Consider the following 22,886-nt stretch of genomic DNA (forward strand, 5'->3'; position numbering starts at 1 on the left):
CGAGGCTCGCTTTACTCACTCTGCCAGGGTCCTCCCTGCTGTCCTGCACCCCCCTGGATGCCGAGCCGGCCTTGGTTCTGAAAGCCTCCTGGAAAGGCAGCCCATCGACTAGCTGACAGAGAGGAAAATCCTACATCGACGGCAACGCAGAGGAGCTGGATCTGACTTCTCTCCTCCACAGATGACTCAGCTTAGCTCTTTATCAGGAAAACTGATTTTGCAACAGCCTTTTAAATGGCCTCTCCGCCTCCAGTCTCTCCCCCGCCAATCTACCCGCCCCAAGCTGCCAGATTCATCTTTCTCCCTCCTGACTCCACTTGTGTCGGGCCTCTCTCCTCCTCTCCAGGACGTGGGGCATCAAGCAGCCAGGCCTCATCCTGGCAGTCAGGGCTTGCCCAAGAGCTTGCTCACTGCTCCCTGCATCCTCAGCAAGGGTCACAGGGGGTCCAAAGGCGCGTGTTTCCCTCACCTGCCCTGTGAGTTCCAGCCTCTGCTATGGGTCTGCACAGACGCCTCCACCCAGAACACTGCTCTGTCTCCTGTCCTTTCTATAGGTTCAGTCCTCAGATCATCCAGGTTTTATCTGCACCACTAAACAACCTCATCACTTTGCATATTATTCGTTTGAGTGAGAGTTCTCCTCCAGGGCATGCTCACCACATGCCCCATGACAGGCCTTTCCTTCATTTACAGCAGCCAGGAGGACAGTGGTCCCCTCAGCTCTGCATTAGAGAAGAAATGGACTTGGAGGGGTGAAGTGACTTGCTCAAGGTGGCATGGCTAGTCAGAGGCAGAGGTGGGATTCGAACCTAGGGTTGCCCAGCACCAGCCCAGGACCCATCACATGGGCCATGCTGCCTCCTCCCAACGTCTTGCTTTGCAGCAGTCAGGGTCTGGGTCTGATTTCCCCCAGAGAGCGCAAGAGCCTAGGGGCAAGGGTCTCAGCTGCTTCTGCCTTGTCCCCTGCACCTTTCCTGGGGGCTTGCAGAAATGATGACGTCAATGAGGATGCCACAGCCAAGGGAGTTGCTCCAGACACTGCCAAGCCAAAAGTGTAGCCTGTGTGCTCTCATTGAATCCTCACGGCAACTCATAAAGGAGGCCCCCTTACTGCTGTTCTAGGGATGAACAAAACAAGACCAGAGAATCGGCAAACTCACCCCAGGTCTCCCATCCAGCCAGGGACAGGCAGAGTGGAGCTGGAGCCGGGAGTCGGACTGATTCCACGCCCAGGCCCCTCCTTCTGAAGAGCTCTGCCCACAAAGCACAGTCTCCCCACCTATTGTCCCAGGCCCAGCCCAATTGCTGCTTCCTCCAGGAAGCTCCCATCAACCCATTCAGACTCTTAGATCAATGCTCCTGCCCTGCTCCACCTGGCCCAGGGGCTTCCAAGAGGAGGGGGTTTAGAGGAAACAGACAGACTGAGAAAGCCAAGGAACCAAGGCCCAAAGAGAAGGAGGCTGGGACTGGTCCAGCTCCTGTATCTCCTGCTGGCAGGGGGTTGGGATCAGGCAGCACAGGGTGGGTGGGCCAAGTCAAGGGCCCCCAGGTCAGATTGGCATGGGCCTTGGTGAGTAGCTAACCCTGTAGTCCACAGGCACTGATCACTGCTGGCTGATGCTGTGCGGTCCTCCTCTGCTGAAGGCCAGGAGCCACCACCTTCTTCCACCTACTCTACTAGCTAGTAGAGGCAAGCTCAGCCCCAGATGCACAGCAAACTGGAAAGGGTTGGTTCCCAGGGAGCCAAGCTCAGACCCAGGCTCCCCCTCCCAGTCGAGCCTTGCTGAGCCAGGCCTGCCCCCACCCCCAAGCCCTCTCCTTGCAGCAGCCTCCATCTTCCCTGCTCAGGGAGCCTTGAGTGTACAGAAAGGATTACCGCACCCTACCCTTCCAGAGAAAACACTTGATCCAGGAGACAAACAAGTGGTGAGAGAGGGCAGAGGAGAGAGAATTTCCCCCAACCTGTGCCTCTCCCACGAGTAGAGCGGGGTCTAGTCTATCTCAGGGTCCCCAGCACCCAGCACAGGTGTACCAAGTCGCTTCAGTCGTGTCCAACTCTGTGTGACCCCATGGACTGTAGCCCTCCAGGCTCCTCTGTCCATGGATTCTCCAGGCAAGAATACTGGAGTGGGTTGCCATGCCCTCTTCCAAGGGATCTTCTCAACCCAGGGATCGAACCCACATCTCTTGCATCTGCCTGCATTGGCAGGAGGGTTCTTTACCACTAATGCCACCTGGAAAGCCCAAAGCCTTTCTTCTTGGTTCTGTGGCAGCCTGTAGCCATAGCTGTTCCCATCCTCTCCAGACTCAGCAGAGGTCATCACCCAGGAGGGCTCCCACAATCCAAATCCACCTCACATTTTACTCCACCAGGCATCCCAGGAGATGAATTCTAGATTTGTCTAGGCCTCAGATTCCTTGAGATCCTAGATCCCAGATCTAGAGAATGGTTTCTGGAGGAAGCAGGGAAAGGAAAGAGAGAGGTAGTAACAAGCCTGTAGGTGAAAAGGGAGATGAAACTCAAATGGCAGTGTTAGATCCAAGAGGCAAAATATTCCATTGAGTGCCAGGAGAACATAGAGCCTAAAAGAGAGATGAATGAGGATGAAGCAACCTGGGAAGTCTTCCTGTAGGAGGTGGGCATATGCCCTCCTTCTGAAAAGATTGAGTTGTGGAAGCATTCCAAGCAATGGGGCAGCCTCATGGAGGCTGGAAAGCTCAAGACAATCCCCACCTGACTCCCCTACCCCACCTCTACTCATACCCCCAGTCAAGACAGCTGGAGAGGAAAGCACCTCTGACGGGGGGATACACCCCACTCATTAGGCTTGCCCAGAGGCTGATGGTGACTGGGATGGTCCAGGTTGAGTTCCAGGGAGCTATGTACATGAGCAGGCTCATGCTTAGAGCCCAGAAGCACCATGGTATCTTCCCTGGGCCTCCGGGTGGGTTACATAACTGCCCCACTGCTGGGGCCACAGATTCAGCGGGGACCCTCCTCCGCCTCCACCTCCCCAGCCATCTGTCTGTGCTGCTTCCCTCTCATAGAGGAGGCCGCCGCCGAAAGCAAGGCCAGCACCCTGTGGTAAATTCCCCACATTCCTTCCTCACAGAAAAATAAATAACGAGGAGAAAAAACTCTGGAGGAATGATAATGACGGCCCCAGCACGCAGCAGTCCCAGCTCGCTGCCCTGCCAGCCCTGTAGAGCAGAGCCTGTCCTGGGGATGAGGGTGGGCACGCTGCTGCCTCTCCCTAGGAGGCATCCTCACTGCAGGCCCTGGGATAGACAGCTCACCTGCCTGCAGCTCCCCTAGCCCTGTCAACTCACTTTTGGTCTCAGGTTCACTCATATCTGCTGAGGAAGGCGCTAGGAATCTTAAGTGGTCTACCCTCTCACTGCTGTATCTATTCAGCCTGCCCGCCCTCCCTTAGACAGCCCTCCTTTACCAAATCCAACCAGAGGTGCAGCCCGTTCCCTTCCCATGTCCTGCTCAACAGAGCATCCTGTGAGGGTTGCCTTTAGTACGTCACTTCACCTCTGGGTCTCAGCTTCCTTATCAGGAAACTAGAGCTGATTATATCTGCTTTGCAGAGTCACTGCTGAGCAAATGAAATGCAGAAATTATTTCTATAGCATAAAACACTGTGCACACCTGAGGGGGATTTAAATTCAGCCCTTGCACAAACCTACCTCTGTATAATTCTCCCAGGCTAGGCTGCTGGATGTCTCCTTCCCCCTTCCAGCTATCTCTGGGTCTGGTCTCCCTCTTCTGTTCACAATCAGGCACAGTGCAACCTTTCCCTCCCCCTGACACCTCCCACTCCAGCATCCTCTCAGCAAGGGTGCTCTAGTGTCAACCTCTAGCTAACATGCTGTGGCAGGGGAGAATCAGGTTTGAATCCCAGGTCTGTTTCTCGCTGGGTTTGAGTGCCCAGGCCCCCTTGGAATGGCCCCCAGACCCAAGACTCCTGGGAGGGAAGGTGTGGTCGAGGCTCCCACCACTCAGTATGTAGTCCTGCAGCCCTGAGTGGGCAGAAGGCTACCAATACCTCCCATGCCATTCGCCAGTTACTGGGCGTATCTGGCTCCCCTCCAGCCAGAGGAGAGGCTGAACCATCCAGCCCCACCCTCCCCTTGTCCTTCACACTGCAAAAGGAAAGCAGACTGGAGATCAGAAAATTTGGTTCTAGTGTCTGTTCTGCTCCAGTATGGACTAGATGTTGGACTAGTTCCTGATCCTCTTTGAGCTTCATTTTGTCCATGCGTTTCAGAGAAGACATCAGACTTCTCTGATTCGCAGTGGTTACCCCCTTCACTGGGAAAGCAGTGATCCCCAGAGTGTAGTACCGCCATACCTTGAGTGGGAGCAAAAGGAAAAGTTATGACCAACCTAGATAGCATATTGAAAAGCAGAGACATTACTTTGCCAACAAAGGTCCGTCTAGTCAAGGCTGTGGTTTTTCCAGTGGTCATGTATGGATGTGAGAGTTGGACTGTGAAGAAAGCTGAGTGCCGAAGAATTGATGCTTTTGAACTGTGGTGTTGGAGAAGACTCTTGAGAGTCCTTTGGACTGCAAGGAGATCCAACCAGTCCATTCTGAAGGACATCAGCCCTGTGATTTCTTTGGAAGGATTGATGCTAAAGCTGAAACTCCAGTACTTTGGCCACCTCATGCGAAGAGTTGACTCATTGGAAAAGACTGTGATGCTGGGAGAGATTGGGGGCAGGAGGAGAAGGGGACGACAGAGGATGAGATGGCTGGATGGCATCACTGACTCGATGGACGTGAGTCTGAGTGAACTCCGGGAGTTGGTGATAGACAGGGAGGCCTGGCGTGCTACGATTCATGGGGTCGCAGAGTCGGACACGACTGAGCTACTAAACTGCGCTGAACTGAACTGATACTTAACATCTTACTAGTTATGTAAATTTCATGTGTATATTGGAAAAGGAGTATAATAAACACATCAAAGGTATATTACTGCTTGCCGCTGCTGCTAAGTCGCTTCAGTCGTGCGACCCCATAGACAGCAGCCTACCAAGTTCCCCATCCCTGGGATTCTCCAGGCAAGAACACTGGAGTGGGTTGCCATTTCCTTCTCCAATGCATGAAAGTGAAAAGTGAAAGTGAAGTCGCTCAGTCGTGTCCGACTCTTCATGACCCCATGGACTGCAGCCTACCAGACTCCTCCGCACATGGGATTTTCCAGGCAAGAGTACTTAAGGGGAGGTAAAAGTGGATATCTCAGTAACAAAAGTTAGACAATTTAAAGGAAACAAGTAAGTACAGGTGGTACATGAACTCATTCATTCAACTGATATTTATTGCTCACCAGCTAAGGGTCAGGTACTGTTCATAGCTATGAAGAGAAACAGACAAATCCCTGCTTGCATTCTAGCAGGGGAGCCAAATAATAAACGTATGAGTAACTGTACAACTAAGTCACATGGTAACTTCTATAGAGAAGAATAAAGCAGGGGAAGAAGATACACAGATGGCATGGGGTGGGGAGTGGTGTGCAAAGGTACATAAGGTAATCGAAGTGGATGTCACTGGGAGTCACGTCTGAGCGAAGAAGCGAAGAAGGTGAGGGAGTGAGGCTTGTGCATGTTGGGGGAGACCAGGCAGAGGGAACTGCTAGGGCTAAGGTCTGGAGGCAGGCTCACACCCTGCAGGTTTGAGGATGGTGCACGAAATGTGGAGGTGGGACATGAATAAGGAAAACATTTTCTCAAGTGGCCTTTCTACCTCTGCCGTACAGGGTCTCGGGGACCCCCCTGCATTGCAACTATTTGCGTGCACACACACACACACACACACCCTGCAACACTCACGTTCTCAATACCTCCTTAATGCTGGCGAGAGCCTAGCCGGCAACAGCATATCCTCCTCCACACACATGCGTGCACCCACAGAGGTGGCAGAGCCTACATACCAGTGTGTGCACACAGAACAACCATACGCATGCATGTGGAGACACACAGGCACTCAGGTGACAGATTGACACAGACACAACAGGTACACACCTTGTGGGAGACACACGTGTCTCCCTCTTGCCAGCCTGCCCTGTCTCCAGGTAACCAAGTCACCAGACCACCTTTGTCTGGAGGGCACATGACCTGATGTGTGGTTTCAAATTCCCTTCTCCTCATCTCTGCACCTCAGTCACAGTTTCCCATTTCCAGGTCAACATTAAAATCGGCCACATGATGCGCAAATGTCCTAAGGGATCGTGTTGCTGTGGAAAAGGTCCCCCTTTCTATCCCTTCAGCAATTAAATGGAAAAGCCATGTAAAATGCCTAGCACAGCACTGTAAACGGTACCAGCAGCTCTGGCTTCATTGCACATCAAAGTCATCTGCATCCCTGGCTTCATCCCTTTAAGGTGCTCAGGGGTAGCTGATGAGTAGGAGGAAGGGCCAGACCAGGAACTTCAGGCCTCGGTTTTAGTCTCAATCTGGTCTCCAACTCACTGTGAAGCCTCAGGCAAGTCCCTTCACCTCTCTGGCCCAGATCAGAAACCTACAGGTGCTGCAGAATTTCTTGGGGTCGGGGGGGGGGGGGTGTCCAAAATGCTGATTCCTGGGCTGTGCCCCAGAGCCAGGACCACAGAATATTCATGCTAACAGTCTCCCTGAGGGGTTCTGAAGTACTGCCAGGTTGGGGACTCAATGGGCTTTAGAGCTAATGATTTTATCTTATTTTTTAATTAAAGAAAAAATTTGGCTGTGGCATGAGGGATCTTAATTTCCCAACCAGGGATTGAGCCCGAACCCCCTTCAGTGGAAGTGTGAAGTCTTAATCAGTGGACTACTAGGGAAGTCCCTAGAGCTCCTGATTTTATAAACATGTTTTTAAGTAAATTAACAAATAGGAAAATGCTTGGAACAGAGTCTGGCAAATAGACCCCATGTCAACAGAAAATACATTTAAGAAAATATATTTATATAAATAATTCTATGCAGTAATTATCATTGAACATGCACACACTTTTATAGCTTTCCTAGCAGCTTCACATTGGCAGAGAAAGAAGTAGAGCAGAGATTGTGATGCTATTTTACAGACCAGAAAACTGAGGCAGAGAAAGTTTGGAACCTCACAGGACACAGGTCTTTGGCTCCCAGCCAGGGTCCTTGGCTTAGCTTCTCTCAGATGTGCCAGCTGGGGCCTTGTCACCTCATCCCATAAGGCGTTGCCTTCCAGCCCACAGTGGGTATTGTGTACACAGCAAACACAATCCTTTAACCCCAGGTGCTTCTCCTGTCGCTCAGGATTCACTGACAATGGGACAACCTCAGCCAGTTAATCCCCTTCCAGCTGAAATGCCCTTCTCACCAGGTAGTGCAGGGGCTTCCCAAAGCCCTAATGCTCCGTGCTACCATTTGATCTGGAATGGTCTTTCTGCTCCAGCCAACCTGAGTTCAGATCCCAGCTGAGCAACCACTACCTGATATATGCTAAGCCTCAGTTTCCTCCTTGGTGTAGGGGTCTCATAATTCCTATCCTGCCGGGTGATTGGGAAGGTAAGGTCTTCCATGCGAAGTTTGCAGCATCTGGCCTGGCACACAGGCTCTTGCGATGACAAAGCACCATCAACTCGCAGGCTAAGTGTGAGCTCCTGGAAGGCAGGAACCCACGCCTACCACGTGCCGTATGCTTGGTTAATATGTGCCGAATGGGTGAGAAATGAGATGATACCGTGAACTTCTTTCTGATTCCCAGCTCGCCGTTGTCTTTCATGCCCAGTGTGGGAGCTGGAGGCATGGAGCAGGGATGGTCAGGGCCAGTGGGGGAGGGGTCCTGGGAAGGCAGTGATGAAGGCCGCCGGGGAGGGCCGTGTTCTGGGAGACCTGAATGCAATCCTGTTGACTCAGAGGCATAAATAATGCACCAGCGTGTTCTCTCCTCACCATCCTGTCACGCTAAGAATAGCACCGGCTACCCTTTCAGGGATTTCTCAGGGAACAGAGTAGGACACCAAGATGGGGACAAGCGGGGAAAGGCATTGCTGGACTGTGGACTGTCAAGCGTCCTTTCTTCAAGCCCACTTTTCGAAACCCATAAGTCTGGAGACCCTGGAGGTCAGAGCTGGCCTGGGCAGTCAGGCACCACCCACCCTCTCCCACCAGAATTGCTCCTCTTCCTCCCCACTTCTGGTGCCGTCTCAATAAAGCCCGTGCCCCAGGCCCAGCCCCCACGATCCCGATCCCCCCCTCATTCATGTGATGAATAAGTACAGAGTGGGTGGTTCCCTTCTTATGTATTTCATCTGTAAGACTTTGGAGAGGGAGGAAGATCCTATAGCTTTTAATTAAAACATTTTTTAAGTTTAAAAATGACTGACTTAGAACAGTGATTCTCATACTTTAATGTGCATAGTAATTACTCAGGGATGTGGTTAAGTTGCAGATTCTGATTCAGGAGGTCTGGAGTGGGGCCTCAGAGTCTGCATTTCTAAGAAGCTTCTGGGTGATGCTGATATTGCATCCATGATGGCCATACACTGAGTGCAGGAAAACTCAAGTATTTCTCTATAAAATAGATGGAGAAACCAAGGTCCAGAAATGAATACAGATATGCCCAAAAGCATACAGCAGAGCTCAGCTCACAACGCAGGCCTCCTAACTCCTCCTAGGGCTGGGTCTTAGCAAGGCTTTGGGGTTGAATGAACGTGCCTGGAGTGGAACAGGGGACAGGCCACAGTTTCAGGCAGTGGGCTTCGGTCCAGGGGCAGGCCTTCCTTCAGCCAAAAGCTGAACCTCCTGGTCCACAGGCTCCCACCAGAACAGAGGCATTCAGCTGGAGTGACAGTAGCCTCTAGCCCAAGATCTGGCCCTCATCAGCTTGCATTCAAGGCCGCAGGGACTGGAAACCTCCTGGGAGGCAGGATGAAAATACCGGCTATTAGAATGCAAACAAGATCCAGGCAGAGGAAGGTCAGGTGTGAGCACTCTGCATTGTCATCCTGTGAAGTGGTTGGGGGAGCGTGCAGGGGTCTGCTGCACAGTCAGGATGGGAATGGGAGGGAAAACAGAAAAGAAAGGAGGCAAGACCAGACTCTAAGACCAGCACTAGGAACAGCTCCTCCCTTCTAGGCTCGGCCTCAAGCCCCTTTGCTGGCTCCAGGCCCTGAAAGACGAGCCTTACTGCCCCTCCAGGCTGCACTGCAGCTCCCCTCATGGTGTCTGTCCTCCCTACACTCCAGCCATGCTGGCCTTCCTTCAAGGACTCAGACAGGCGTCAAGCACTTTGCACTCAGGGCCTTTGCACTGGCTGCTACTCCTCCCTAGAACCCTTTCTCCCCATGTCCCTCAGTTGTCCCTTTCTGGTTATGCCTCTCCTTGAGGTCTGTTGACAGGTCTCAGGGAGGACGCACCTTCCCTAGGAGGTCACATTCCTCCCACAGAGAAATTCTCATGAGATTTGTAATTCCATCAATATTTGTTTTAATGTCAGTCTGTCCTACCCCATGGTCAGGAGCCCCTTCAGGGCAGGGACCTCGACTGTCTTGTCTCTGCTGTATCCCTGCCCCCATGCCTAGGCCATTTTTATTGGTATTTAGTCACTAAGTCGTGTTCCACTCTTTGTGACCCCACGGACTGCAGCATGCCAGGCTTCCCTGACCTTCCCTGACCTACTGCCCAGAGTTTGCTCAAACTCATGTCCATGGAGTTGGTGATGCCATCCAACCAACTCATCCTCTGTCACCCCCTTCTCCCCCTGTCCTCAATCCTTCCCAGCATCAGGGTCTTTTCCAGTGAGTTGGCTCATTGCATCAGGTGGCCAAAGTATTGGAGCTTCAGCATCAGTCCTACCAGTAAATATTCAGGGTTGATTTCCTTTAGGATTAACTGGTTTGATCTCCTTGCTGTCCAAGGGACTTTCAAGAATCTTCTTCAGCACCATAGTTTGAAAGCATCAGTTCTTCAGTGCTCAGCCTTCTTTATGTACAACTCTCACATCCGTATGTGACTACTGGAAAAACCATAGCTTTGACTATATGGACTTTGGTTGGCAAAGTGATGTCTCTGCTTTTTAATATGCTGTCTAGGTTTGTCATAGCTTTTCTTCCAAGGAGCAAATGTCTCTTAATTTCATGGCTGCAGTCACCGTCTACAGTGATTTTGGAGCCCAGGAAGATAAAATCTGTTGCTGTTTCCTCTTTCCCTCCATCTATTTGCCATGAAGTGATGGTACTGGATACCATGATCTTAGCTTTTGAATGTTGAGTTTTAAACCAGCTTCTTCACTCTCCTCTTTCACCTTCATGAAGAGTCTCTTTAATTCCTCTTTGCTTTCTGCTATTAGAGTGGTATCATCTGCATATCTGAAGTAATTAATATTTCTTCCGGCAATCTTGATTCCAGCTTGTGCTTCATCCAGTCCAACATTTTGCATGATGTACTCTGCATATAAGTTAAATAAGCAGGGTGACAACATACAGTCTTGACGTACTCCTTTCCCAATTTTAAGCCAGTCCATTGTTCCACGTCTGGTTCTAACTGTTGTCCTTGACCCGCACACAGGTTTCTCAGGAGGTAGGTAAGGTGGTCTGGCATTCCCATCTCTTTCAGAATTTTCCACAGTTTGTTGTGATCCACACAGTCAAAGGCTTTAGCATAGTCAATGAAACAGAAGTAGGTATATTTTTTGGAATTATATTGCTTTTTCTATGATCCAATGGATGCTGGCAATTTGGTCTCTAGTTCTTTGGCCTCTTCTAAATCCAGCTTGTACATCTGGAAGTTCTTGGTTCACATACTGCTGAAGCCTAGCTTGAGGGATTTTGAGCATTACCTTGCTAAGCATGTGAAATGAGTGCAATTGTACAGTAGCTTGAATATTCTTTGGCATTGCCTTTCTTTGGGATTGGAATGAAAATCGACCTTTTCCAGTCTTAAGGCCTAGGCCATAGTTGGGCTGAATAAACATTTGCTGACTGAATGAGGGAATAAATGAATAAAAACAGTGCTCACATCTACCTCCGTGGTTCTTCAGTGACTTTTCTTACCCTGGAGAAGCTGTAAGGGACTAGGACTTGGAAGATGATGTGGTTCTAACCCTCTGCTGAGTGGGCTTCACACCTGAGTGGGCACATCACCTCTCTGAATGGGGAGTGCTGGTGGTCAGGTCTAAATGAGCAGGGGAATCTGAGACAGGTTCTGAAAGCAGGAAAGACCTTTAGCTGGTAACACTGCTCCTCCGTGTTTGAGGCCAGAGTGGCAAAGGGCCACATTCAAGGCCACAGCCAGTGTGTGGGGATGCCAGACCCCCACCCCACTACCCGATGCACAGCTTAAAGCCAACAGGCCCACCCAGGCCCAGTGAGGGCACCATCCGCCTGGAGGTGGGGCAGAGTGGAGGAGGAGAGGCGAGGTGGCTGGGAGCATCCAGCCTCAGGCCCAGAGCCAGTGCTGGGGTAGGCGGGGCCTCCTGCAGGAGCCCTGAGTGGGGCCTGGCAGCTGGGCGTTGGGAGCCAACTGGCGAGAGCTGGTGGTGGCAGCCTGTTCCTCATGCGCATGACAGTCTATTTTTTAATCAGCACCCTCTCCATCCCCCAGCTTCATGTGCCGTCCTCAAAGGTGCCATATCAGGAATCACGTCTTGGCTGAGACCAGGGGCCACCTTGGCCATCGGTGGGAGGGTCCCCAAGTCCCACATCCTCATGAAGCCCACGAGTCCTGAGCAGCCTGGAAAGCATGAGAGGAGACTCAGGGAGCCTGTGTGCCTGTCCCTGGACTCTCTGACCTCAGTTTCCCCTGTCCATCCAGTGATGGGAGTCGTGCCAGACTCCGTGGGGGGGGGTGTATTACAGCTCCAGCTTGGGGATCCACTCAGGCGTCACGAGCGACACTAAGGATGCCCACTCGTCAGGCCCTGGCAGAGCCTCCCGTGCCCACAGCACTCCCAGTGCACTCGATCCTCCCCAACCTGCTCCCAGAGGAGGGGAGAGGGGAAGACAAGAGGCTGAGCTGGCTCAAGGGTGCACCTCAGAACCCCAGACCCAGGGAGGCTCCTCCTTCCAGCACCTAGGGGGCAGGGATGATGAGGGTCAGAGGGGAATGACTTATGTTCTCAAGCACATGGCTTGGCCCCTCTGAGCCTCTGGCACTCCATAAGGCAGGAGAGAGCATGCTGTACTGGAGTTAAGCACAAAGGCTTTGGGGCCAAAGGCCTGATTTGAACCTGGCCGGTCACCAGCTGTGTGACCTTGGGAAGCTCACTTAACCTCTCTGTGCCTCTGTTTCACATCTGTAAACTGTTGATATAGTAATAGTACTTGTAACAGTACTTACTTCATCGAGTTGCTGACATGTAAAGAACTTAAAACACTCTGGCACATAGTAACCCTAAAAGATAACTATTTCCCAAGAACTTTGGCTTTTTATCTGTCAAACACTTAGTCTCCAAGAGATTTTATTCCAGAGGATTACGTGCAGCCTCACGTAATTCAGTCTCACGTCAGCCGCCTCTCCTATCTCTGGGGCGCGTTCAGCCTGCCCCCATCTCCCCAACCCTGGTGGCTGCCCCTCCTGCCAGCCCAGTGGTTTTTGTGTCTGTCAAGCTCTTTCCCACTCACAATCCCCTTCCATCCTTCCTAGTCCTTTCCATAGTAGCTCAGAACCAAAGCCTGCGGCCCCAAGGGAGCAAATGATTTGTCCAAGACCACCAGCCTGTTAGCTGAGGCAGGGTGTTCAAGTATCTATTCCTGAAGCTTGATCCAGGCCCTATCCACTATACTGTGCCCATCCTCCCACTATCAAAACCTGTTCCTGGCTAAACGTCAAAAAGTAACATACACTGAGATACGAGTCTTGAGCGAGTGTCTGTCTTCTCCAGGGCTTGCTATTTTAACAGCGATCAAAACATGATAATACTATTTAAGAGGTAATAGTTATTTTTATCTTTGCATTAAATTTTTAGAACAACAGTACAGGATAGGGTCTGCTATTGTTTCTGTTTTATAGACAAGGAAACACAAGCCGAGAGAGGTTATGTAACATGCTCAAGATCTCCCAGAAAGCCAGAGAGAGTCCAGGGGTCCAACCCCAGGGTCTGTGTATCAGGCATGCAGGAAGTGGCTAGCACAGGAGTAGACAGAATTTTGCTTCACCTGCAGCAGCCCTGGGAGGCTGGGCAGGGTAGGGTCGGGTCAACACAGCCCTTCGCTATACTGCCTCCCTGAGTGGAAAAGATGAAGCTAGGATGGTGGAATTTCAGGCAGCAGCCAGTTGGTGAAGATTTCATTCCGGAGAGAGGGATTTTGTGCACCTCTGGAGTTACAGGGCCTGGAGGCTGTCCCCATGCTGACTCCTCCTCTGGCCGCACTGGGTAGCAATTGAGCCACAGTGTCCAATGACGGTTCACAAAAGACTCTGAGCTCACACTCACACTCACAGGCCTTACTCAGCAGAGCCCAGCCACCCCATGACCCTCACGAGCCTGGGTTCCTTTGGGTCCACAGCCCAAAGCGCTGAGGGATGAAGGCATTTTCATAACCCATAGCCCATGCCAACCCTACTCCGCACCCCCAGCTCTTAGTTTAGAGTATTTACCATTCTCTGAAACATCTTTCCTCCCAACCAAATTCTTACCATTCTTCTAGATCCAAGTTCTGGACAAGCCAAATCCACAAAGCCTGCCATGACCACACCCTCAAATACCATTCAGGTTTCCGATCAGGTGTCACCTCTGGTGAGAGGCCTTCCCTACCCACCAACACGAAGAAATTTGCAACATGGCTTTTTGTTGTTTTTCATATGACTTTTATCTATCTGAAACTGTCCTGCTGATTTCTTTGCTTTCCTTTTTCTTCTCTCTCTCCAGTTAAAATGCAATTTGAAGGCAGGAACTTGTCTATCATCGCTATTGTAACCCCAGTGCCTAAGGACCCGTGCACCCCCTAATTAGACAGGGACCCTGAGGTCCATACAGGGATTCACCCAAGGTCACGTGGCAGGCAAGTGGCAGAGGTCAGCCTAGCACCTGCACCTCTGCACTGGACCCCCTGCAGCATGTAGCCCGCCCCCATCCCCACCCCAGCTGACCCTCTGCTGACCTGCCTTTTCCTTGCCTTCACACTACAGTGGGGCCAGAGCCTGCCAGGCCTGGGCCGCTGTGCCTCTCCACTGCCCCAGGGGCCTTCAGTGCCCCAGTCTGGGCAGTGTGGCCTGCTTCCCCCTCAGTCCCTCCCTTTCTGGCACCAGCAGCTCCGATGAGCTCATGTCTGGGAGCCTGGGAGCTGCCCTGAAGGAGAAGGTGCCTCCCAGGCCAGGCCCCTAGGCCGGGAGGTGTGTTCACCCTGGCCCATGGCTGTCCTGGCAGGTGGAGAAAGTGGGCTGACCCCTGCCCAGCCCAGCGCCCAAGGCTGTGGGGTGGGCTCAGGGAAACGCATGTCACCCAGGGAGATGGGGCATGACTAGGGCTGGAGAGGAGACATGGAGGAGCCTCCTTTTGCACTTCTCCCATCTCTCCAGAGGCTCCTCGGCTACATTGGCCCTCCTGCTTGTCAAGGAGCTGCTCTGTCCCAAGGAAAGGGGGCTCTGCGGTCTTCTCCTCACAGAACCCTCCGAGCCAATCTCTTCTGCTCCCTGGTCTCAGTCTCCCCAGCTCTAAAATGGAGAGATTAGATAAAATGCTGACTGAAGAGGCTGGGGATTAGTTGGCAACCAGGCCAGGCTAGAAATGCCACAGGGTTTTTTGTCTTTATTTATTTAGGTTTTTTTTTTTTTTTTTTTTTTTCACCTTAGGAGAAAAGTAACAGATAACAAGCGAAGGAAGGAGTTAAAGACATTATTTTAACCATGTAAATCCTGATTTCAACCACAGTTTCATTTAGGCACTAGACTGGAGAGAAGGGGGGTGGTCCCAAGGGCCAGCCTGCAAAATGGCGATTGGGAGCCAAGGTTGGCATAGCAACAAACAATTCACTTTTGGGAAGTTTTCTGAATATCAGACTAGGGTGATTTGAGTCCATTGCCCTCATTGCACAGATAAGGAAGAGAGGAGGAACCAATGCAAGATCCCACTGGGAGACAGAGGCAGGGGTTCCCGCCCCGCGCACAGTGTTTTCATCTCCCTCAAGGTGCCATCCCACTGTCTGACATAACACAACAGGTCTGGGAGGAGGATGAGGCCATCAGTCTGTCTCTGGTGCTGTCCCCCAAGGCAGGATGGGGCCCAGGCTTGGGGTTGGGGACAGGCAGGCTGGCACCTGCAAGGCTTCCAGTCCCTTACCTAGCCTACCCTAGTCCCTCTGAACAGCATCCTATCTCATCCTAATCCTTGCACCATGGCAAGGGTGGGGATTTGTATGGCCACAAGGGCGATACTGACTGCAGTAGCGGGGTAACCTCTGACTGCCCCTAAAGCCTCTACCAGTGCTTCAGTGCAGGCAGCCCCTCAGGGGCCACCTGCCCACCCTCTCACTGGGAGTCAGAGAGGGCAGGGGGCTTGCCCCAAGATCACAGAGCAAAATGGTGTATTCCCGTGCCACCTACCACTTGGAGTAGGGTGGGGACCGGTTCGCATGATGCTTCCCCACTGTCTCTTGTCCTTTGTGAACAACCCAGACCCATGGAACACAGAAAGTCCTGTCCCCATCCAGAATTAGCTTATAACCTGGAGTGGAGGTGGGGAGGGAGGGAGAAGTTCTCTTCCGAGTTCTCAAAAAGGTCCTGTCAGGGCTCTGGACAGAGCCCGCTGAGGCGGCGGTGCAGTGGTTAGTTAGATAGGAGCCCCACCCTTCAGCTGTCGGGCCTCAGCAATCACCTTGGCACACAGGGCGAATTGTGAGAATGTGATGTAGAGCCTGGAGGGCAGTTCCACCTCGCCCCCGTAGGCACTCAGGAGAGGCCTCGATTTCCCTAGGTGGAGCTTGCGCAGGTCCTCCCCACCCCCCCGCGCGGTTTGCGGTTTGCGGGGCCCAGATCCCGCGCGCCTAGCGGGCACAGCGTGGTGGGCGCCCCGCCCGCGGGAAGGGGGGGGCGCGGGCCCAGCACACGCCGTTCCCTCTGCCCCACAGGCGCCCATGTTGGTCAACCCAGCAAGGAGCCCAACCCAACCCGCCGCTTTCAGCTTTCACGAGTCCAGCCGTTCCCCCCTTCCCCAGAACTGGTACGGGTGCGCACACCTCCGGCTGTCGCCCGCCTGCGAGCCCGGGGCTGTCCCAGCCGTGATCTGCTGGTGGCTTGGGGCTCGAGGGCTGGATCTCCCACGCAGCCGCGGGGAGTAGCTGCCCGGCGTCGGGGGTGTTCCCCCCCGCCCCCCACCCCCTCCTCCGCCGCTGAGCTGCTTCGAGGCTTCGAGATTTCCCCAGACCCCCTCCTCTGCCTCCCCACTGTACAGGTGGGGAAACTGAGGCCCAGCGTGTAGCAGCCACTTGGCCAAGGTCACCCTGCCTGTGGGGACTGAAGCCCAGATTGCACCTCCACCTGGGCGGCGCCGGACCGACACAGGTGGGAAGGGGAGAGGCTTGCTGGACGCCGGCACCCCTGCCCGGCCGGCGCCCCTCACTCACCTCCAGCCTCCGCGCCTGGTCCCAGATCTCACCAGCGCCGCCACCTCCGCGCACCTGGCCGCGTCCATCAGCGCGCCCCACCCTGAGCGAGACCCCCCGCCGCCGCCCCCACCCCACACCGGTCGGCCCCTCGGAGCCTCCGCCACGGCCCCCTCCACCACCGCCGGCTGCGTGGGGACCCGGAGCCGGGAGGGCTGGGCGGGCTGGCGAGCCGAGCTCCAGCCGCCCGCTCCCCGGGGCCCTAGCGCCGCCCCTCCCGCCCCGCCCAGCCCTCGGAGGTGCGATTCCCTCCCCCTGGGGCTCGGCCTGCAGTCTCCCCGCGGGTCTCCTCCTCTCTTTCCTCTCCCTGGCCTCACTCTCTGCTGCTTGAGTGTCTTTCTGTTTCCTCAATTTCTCTCTCTCTTGGTCGGTCCCTAAATTCTGCTGCTATTTCGCTCAGTTTCTTCTTGTCTCTGGCATCTATTCACCCCCACCCACTTTCCTCTGTCCTTCCCATTAACTCCATTTTAAATCTGTCTTTGTGATCCTGTCCCCCCATAACTGACAGCACCACCAACCCCTTAGGCAAAGGGGGATTGAGGAAGGTGGTCACCTCCCAGGCTGTCTGGGGCCATCCGCTGACTTAACTGGTGGGCCAGCAACAACAGAGGCAGTGATGCTCAGAGGCCCATGGCAGGGGTCATCGTGCATCAGAATCAAGTAGGGATGCCGTGGAAAGTTGAGATCTCACTATCAGGTGCCTCCTCCCAGTGGTGGAAGGGCTGGCGGTGGACTTGGAATAATAAGCACCCTTCATTCCCCCAGCAATTCTGAAACAAAACCACACTTGGAAAAACGCTGTCCTGGGTTTTCACCAAAGTTTCCCTGGGTTCCAAGTACCCCACCCCCTTACCCAGGATGATTCCACTTGCATGTTTTTTCTATCAGGGTTCCGTGTTTAGATTTCTGCTAGAGGAAGTTGGAAATGTGCTGACGTAAGCCCACCCACCTGAGGTTCTGTGAAATGCAGAGCCGCAAGTGGCCTGGTTTGAGATGTCCCCTGTCCTTAGCGGATGGACTTAGAGTGCATGGGGTCAGTTGACAGACAGGACAAGCCTTCCCCAGCTTCTCCTGACCCTCTGCTTGGCTTCTTGGCCACAGAGAGTTCCTCTGACCCAGTGGCTGCTCTTGTGCCAGGGTTGCCCCAGGTGGCATGGTGGGGGGAGCGGGCACTGACGGGGTTGGGGGATTGGCATCAGGCAGGATATTGCCTGCTCTGTGAGTGCATGCGCTACAGCCCAGCCTGTGAGAAACCAGGAAACAAACTGTGTGGGAGACAGAGAGAGAGAGGGAGGGAGGCTAGGATTACTGCGTGGGTGGGTATGAAAGTGAAAAAGATGGAGAAAAGGAAGGACAGAAAGTGGTTCGGTCTGTATGTGGGCATGTGACAGTGGGTGTGCAGAGTGGGTATGCCTGCAGAAAAAACGTGTGTGCCTGCAAGAGAGATTGCACAGTGTAGGTGTGTGAGCAAAGGAAAATGGAGAGAAGAACATGCTTTTAACCTGTATCTAAGGGAAGGAATGTGTGTGGTTGTATGTTTGCTGATGGGACTGCTATGTATACAAATTTGATGAATGTATCCACATGTGAAAGTTAGACCTGCATGAGTGAGGCAGGGGTCTGTGGGAGGGTATGTTCCAATGCCTACCCTATGCACGGGTGTGTTGGTATCTGAGAGCAAGTACGTGTATGCACATGTGTGCAGACGTGAATATATACCCATGAGTATTTGCATAAGAACATGGTGTGTAGACATCATTTGCTTGTACCTATGTTTTCAGGGGGTGTGAGCGTGTATGTGTGGGTACATGTGTGAAGTATATGTGAACCTGTGACCCCTGCCTCTATACCATCACCCCCTATTATGGGCACCTTGGTGAAGTGAGGGAAGGGGAGTAGGTGGGGCCTTGCCTCTGGCCTCTCTTCCACGGGCCTGAGGAGCAAGGGCCTTGTCCCTGGCCCAGTGACCACTGTCAGCTCTCATCGTAGACACTGACTCCTCTACCTCAACAGGATAGACGTGGCCAGGGGCAGGGCTACCCTGACCACCCAGATCCATACCCCCATCTCCACCCCAGAGGCTCAGAGCTGTGTCCAGTAGAGTTGGGAAGGTCTCCAAATCCTCCCGATACCCCAGGCCCCCAAAAACAATGCCTGGAGAGGAGGGAAGGTGGGTCTCCCAAAGCCCTGGGCAGAGGAGGGGTTGGACTGGCAGTGGATCCCTGGTCTCCCTGGGAGGAGAGGATATGGCTTGGCAGAATCCCCCACCATCCCTCAGAGCCCAACCTTCCCCAGCCCCGTGGGTGAAAAACAGCCTGCTGCCTTGTCTCCATGGAGACAACGCAGCACAGAGGGTGGTTGAAAGCATGGGCCAGACCTCCCGGGGTTCAAATGTCAGCTCCTCCACCCACCAGCCTAAGACTTTGACTTGTCACTTAAACTTGCTATGCCTTAGTTTCCTCATCTGTGAAACAGTTAAGAAAAGCGTGCACTTCTTAGGGTTGTTTAGAAGTTGAGAAGAAATAGCCCACACAAAGCATTTAGCCCAGGGCCTGGCAGCTGAACTGGAAGGTAGAAACCCTGGGTTCCAGCTCTAGCTTTGCCACCAGCTTACTGAGTAACCTTGGACAAGCTACTTGCCATCTCTGGACTTTAGAATCTCCACAAGATTATCTATAGAATAATTTCAATAAGCCCTGCCAGTTATGATCAGCTGAGACTTTGTGGAGAGGACAGCAGGGGGCTCTCTGGTGAGCTATAGACTAACCAGCGCTGATGAGGAGCCCTAGGTAACTTTCCTTCCCACGTTTCTTCTCTCAAGTTGGCAGCAGTTGATGGCAAGAAAGTTGAGCTGCAGTCTGCTGCCCACTTCATCTCTTTGCATCCCCTGACCCTCCAGCCTGCTAAGGACCCCATCCTACCCTGCTCAGTTGGTACCCAGGCCTTAGAGAAATGGCACTGGATCCCACCTACCCCAAGTGCTGGATGCCCAATGCAGAAGATGCCTTGGCCCATGCTTAAAACTTTCAGGGAGCACTCAAGAGAGGCAGGTATAATTGTGGAAGGATGGATGCAATTGTCTGAAGATGCTTATAATCCTTTGGCGATAATGGGAGGAAGCTTTTAAAGGAAGCCCTAATCCACTAATAACCTGGCAGCTCCACAGGCCTCTTCCCTCTGGATCTCCAGGCAGAGAGAAGGGACTGTGGCCACTCCCTTTTCCAAGGGAGCAGAAAGGCTAGTGTAGGCTCCAACCCAAGACCACCCGGGTTTCTGCTCTCTTGCAAGACCCAGCTTCCTTTCTGCCTCTACTTCTGAGAAGTCTTCCCTGCCCACTGCATCCTCCTGAGGTCACTCCTGCCTCTTCTGTCATAGGAAATGTTCAGGACAGAACTAGATAACCATCTGGCTAGATGTTAAAGAGAAGAATGAACCAGATTGTGAGCAAGAAGAATAAGATCATAGTCTCAGCTCCAGTGCTGACTAGAACCTTGGGCTTAAGCCTCTGAGCCTCAATTACCTCACCTGTACAATGGGGATAATAAAACCTACCATGAAAGGCCAGAGTAAGATCAACAAGAATGAGATACCATGAAATGGACCAGCTCCATGTGAGAAGCCATCAGGACCCATTAATGGTTGTCTCTCCATACACGGTCTCTTCCCCTCCAAGGTGTTAGCAGACAACTCTTTCCCCAGCACTCTCCCATATAGATTCAGAACGCAGTGGTAGCCAAGAGCAAAGCCCACATGCAGAACACTGTGACTGAATTATGGCCTTAGAGCTTGCTAGCTGGGAGTCTTGGACAAGTCACTTATAGTCTCTGGGCCTCAGTCTTCTCATCTGTATAATGGAGATAGTAGCAGTATGTCCCTCAGGGAATTGTTATGTGATTAAATGAAGTGATGCATGTGAAGCTCTTAGCACAGTGGAATTGGCACATAGGGCTCAACAAATAATAGCTATTGTGTTGTTGAGCTGATGGTGATTGTTTTAGTTGCTATCAACATCCCTTACATGCTTATCTAAATTACCCTGCAACCTCATGATAGTTCTGTGAGGTAGATGGGGCTAATGTTCTTATTTTCATGGATGAAGAAACTGGGAAAGGATTTGGGGGGGTCCAGAACTGCCACCCTTGTCTCCTGACCCTAGCCATGGTCTATGAGAGGGGAGGGAGCAGAGCCTGGGGCTCCCAGCTCTAGGGGACCTGGAGGCCTGTCTCCAAGTTCAAGGCTGCTGGATCCTCCTGGGACCCTCCGTCCTTCCTGTGCTAGATGCATCAAAGTCCCCTCCTTGGTTTTAAGTCCCCTCCTCCCTGCTCCCTGTTGGAAGGGAATAGGAAATGGTGGCCGTGGGGGTTGGTCAGACCCTGGAGAGAATTATTTCAGAAAAGAGAGTGGGCAGGAGGCTGGTGAGATGCCAGGTTGGGTGTCAGCAACGCCTGCACAGAAATGAAGTGCTCCTTCAGTTTCCTGACGCACAAGCCCTCCCAGGCCTGGGTCCCCCACATGCCCTGCGCCCCAGCATCTGTTGGCAGCATCTCATGCCTGAGTGAGCATGGCCCGGCTCACGTCCTCCCCATCTGGACCCACTTCAGCGTTTCCATGGACCTGGCAGTGGAGGTGATTCAGTGTGGGTTTCCCTGTCCCGCCCTGCTCAGCTGTCTCCTGCCGCCATAGGAAATTGATCATCCTTCCTTCCTTCCTTCCTTCCTTCATGCCACGTTCACCAAGCTCTCCCCTACACACTGTCATTGGGTCCTCACTGCAGTCCAAGTGACGTGCCTCTGTCATCTCTAACAGATGGAAAACTGAAGCCTGGATGAGGAATATGGGCTCAACTCAACCACCCACAGGCTGACCAGGAGCTGTCTCTTCCTCACTTTGGGCCTCAGTTTCCCACCTGTAAGATCAGGAGGTCTGTTTAGACCAGAGGCTCAGTCTCTACCTCAAAAGCCCCATGAGGGCAGGGACCACACCTGTGTGACCCAGTACTGCGTCCCCAGCACCCTCAACTAGCTGGCACTCAGTGTGTTCAGCGAGATGGTCCCATCCCATCAGCTGTTCCCACTCCAAGGTCCTTTGTTACCATGAACGATTAACAGGCAGACAAGAGTGAGCGATGGGCTTTTTTTAACTAAGCATGATAACGTGGCTTTCTCTCACAGCCTTCTCACGTGCTGTCTTTGGCAGAGCCAAGAGTGTGCTTAGATGTGGTCCAGCTGGAATGACACGGATGGCACAGCCTCCCCTGTGTCTCCACAGCTGTTAGTCTGTGCAGGCCCACAGGACTCGGATGGACTCTTGTGTACCATGGGAAAATATGGCCAGAGGTGTGTGTACATTTGAGCACCTATGGGGTCCTCCATGACTCTGGCAGTTCAGGGGAAAAGGGCCATGAGCTTACCTGGTTTCTGGGCAAGCCTGGGCCCTGGGCTGGGGCTGAGGCTGGCTGTCATCACCTGCCGGACCTTCACGGGGTCCCCGGCCTGACTGGCTCTGTTGTCAAGCTGGGAAACCCCTCGTGCCTCCCTGGAGCAGCTGGGTGGCCGGGTGCCCAGGGCTCTGGGAAGCTGTGGTGGCCCTTGGGTGGCTCTGCAGGCCTTGTCCCCACTCCTGCTGGCCACTTGGTCTTCCTCCAAGTCTGTGAGCCCTGCCTCTCCCTGCAGGCCCTCCTCACCGCCGCTCTCCTCGGCCTCCAAGGCCAGACACCTGTAGCTGCCATCAGGGATCCCAAAGGCGCAGGGGGTAGATCCACCTTCGCTGGGTGCCGGGGGTAGGGGTGGGAGGTGGGGGCCCAGCATGGTTCAGCCTCTCCTCACAGACACAAAGAAGCTGGCGCCCGCACTGGGGTTGGGGCCAGAGGCGCCTGAGTGATTGTTGGTCTCTGCTCTTCTTGGGGCCTTCTCTGGCTCTTGGCTGCCCTTCCTTCCTCAGCCAATTCACAGAGCTGGAAGGGGGTCCAATTGCAAGCCTTCCTGGCTGGGAGGGGGGGTGGTGGTGGACCCCCAAGGCTTCCTTCTTAACCTGTCTCTTGTCTGTGAGGCCTCCCCTTCAAGACGATCTATCTGCAAAGGGAGAAAAGAAACAGTGCATGAGATGGTTCACTGGGTGTTACAGGCGGAATTTCTGAGTCCACTTTAGGGGGACCCTGAGAACTGACTGGGATTTGGGTCTCACGTGTCTGCAGGAAAGTCCCAAGCTTTAGTCATTCGACATCCCCAATTTCTGCTATACCCTTATGCCACCTGACACTTTATTTGCTTATTATCTTCCCATAAATCAACTTTAAATAACTTCTACTATTTTAGGCTTATCTT

General features: G+C 53.2%; 1 protein-coding gene across 3 annotated transcripts in view; it reads right to left on the minus strand.

Moving 5' to 3' along the window:
- SYNPO (synaptopodin) overlaps positions 1 to 22,886 on the minus strand; it is a 57,153-nt gene that overhangs the window by 16,111 nt on the left and 18,156 nt on the right. The window contains exon 2 of one of the 3 annotated variants that reach the window (XM_025292401.2): positions 21,974 to 22,634. In XM_025292401.2, coding sequence (XP_025148186.2) covers positions 21,974 to 22,370 — 397 coding nt within the window. In that variant the 5' untranslated portion in view covers positions 22,371 to 22,634. Of the gene's footprint in view, positions 1 to 19; positions 192 to 1,160; positions 1,183 to 21,973; positions 22,635 to 22,886 lie in introns of those variants that run through there. The other 2 variants (XM_025292402.2, XM_006042026.3) reach the window with 2 other exon arrangements.

The sequence above is a fragment of the Bubalus bubalis genome, chromosome 9, assembly GCF_019923935.1.
Source record: "Bubalus bubalis isolate 160015118507 breed Murrah chromosome 9, NDDB_SH_1, whole genome shotgun sequence".
Lineage (NCBI taxonomy): Eukaryota > Metazoa > Chordata > Mammalia > Artiodactyla > Bovidae > Bubalus > Bubalus bubalis.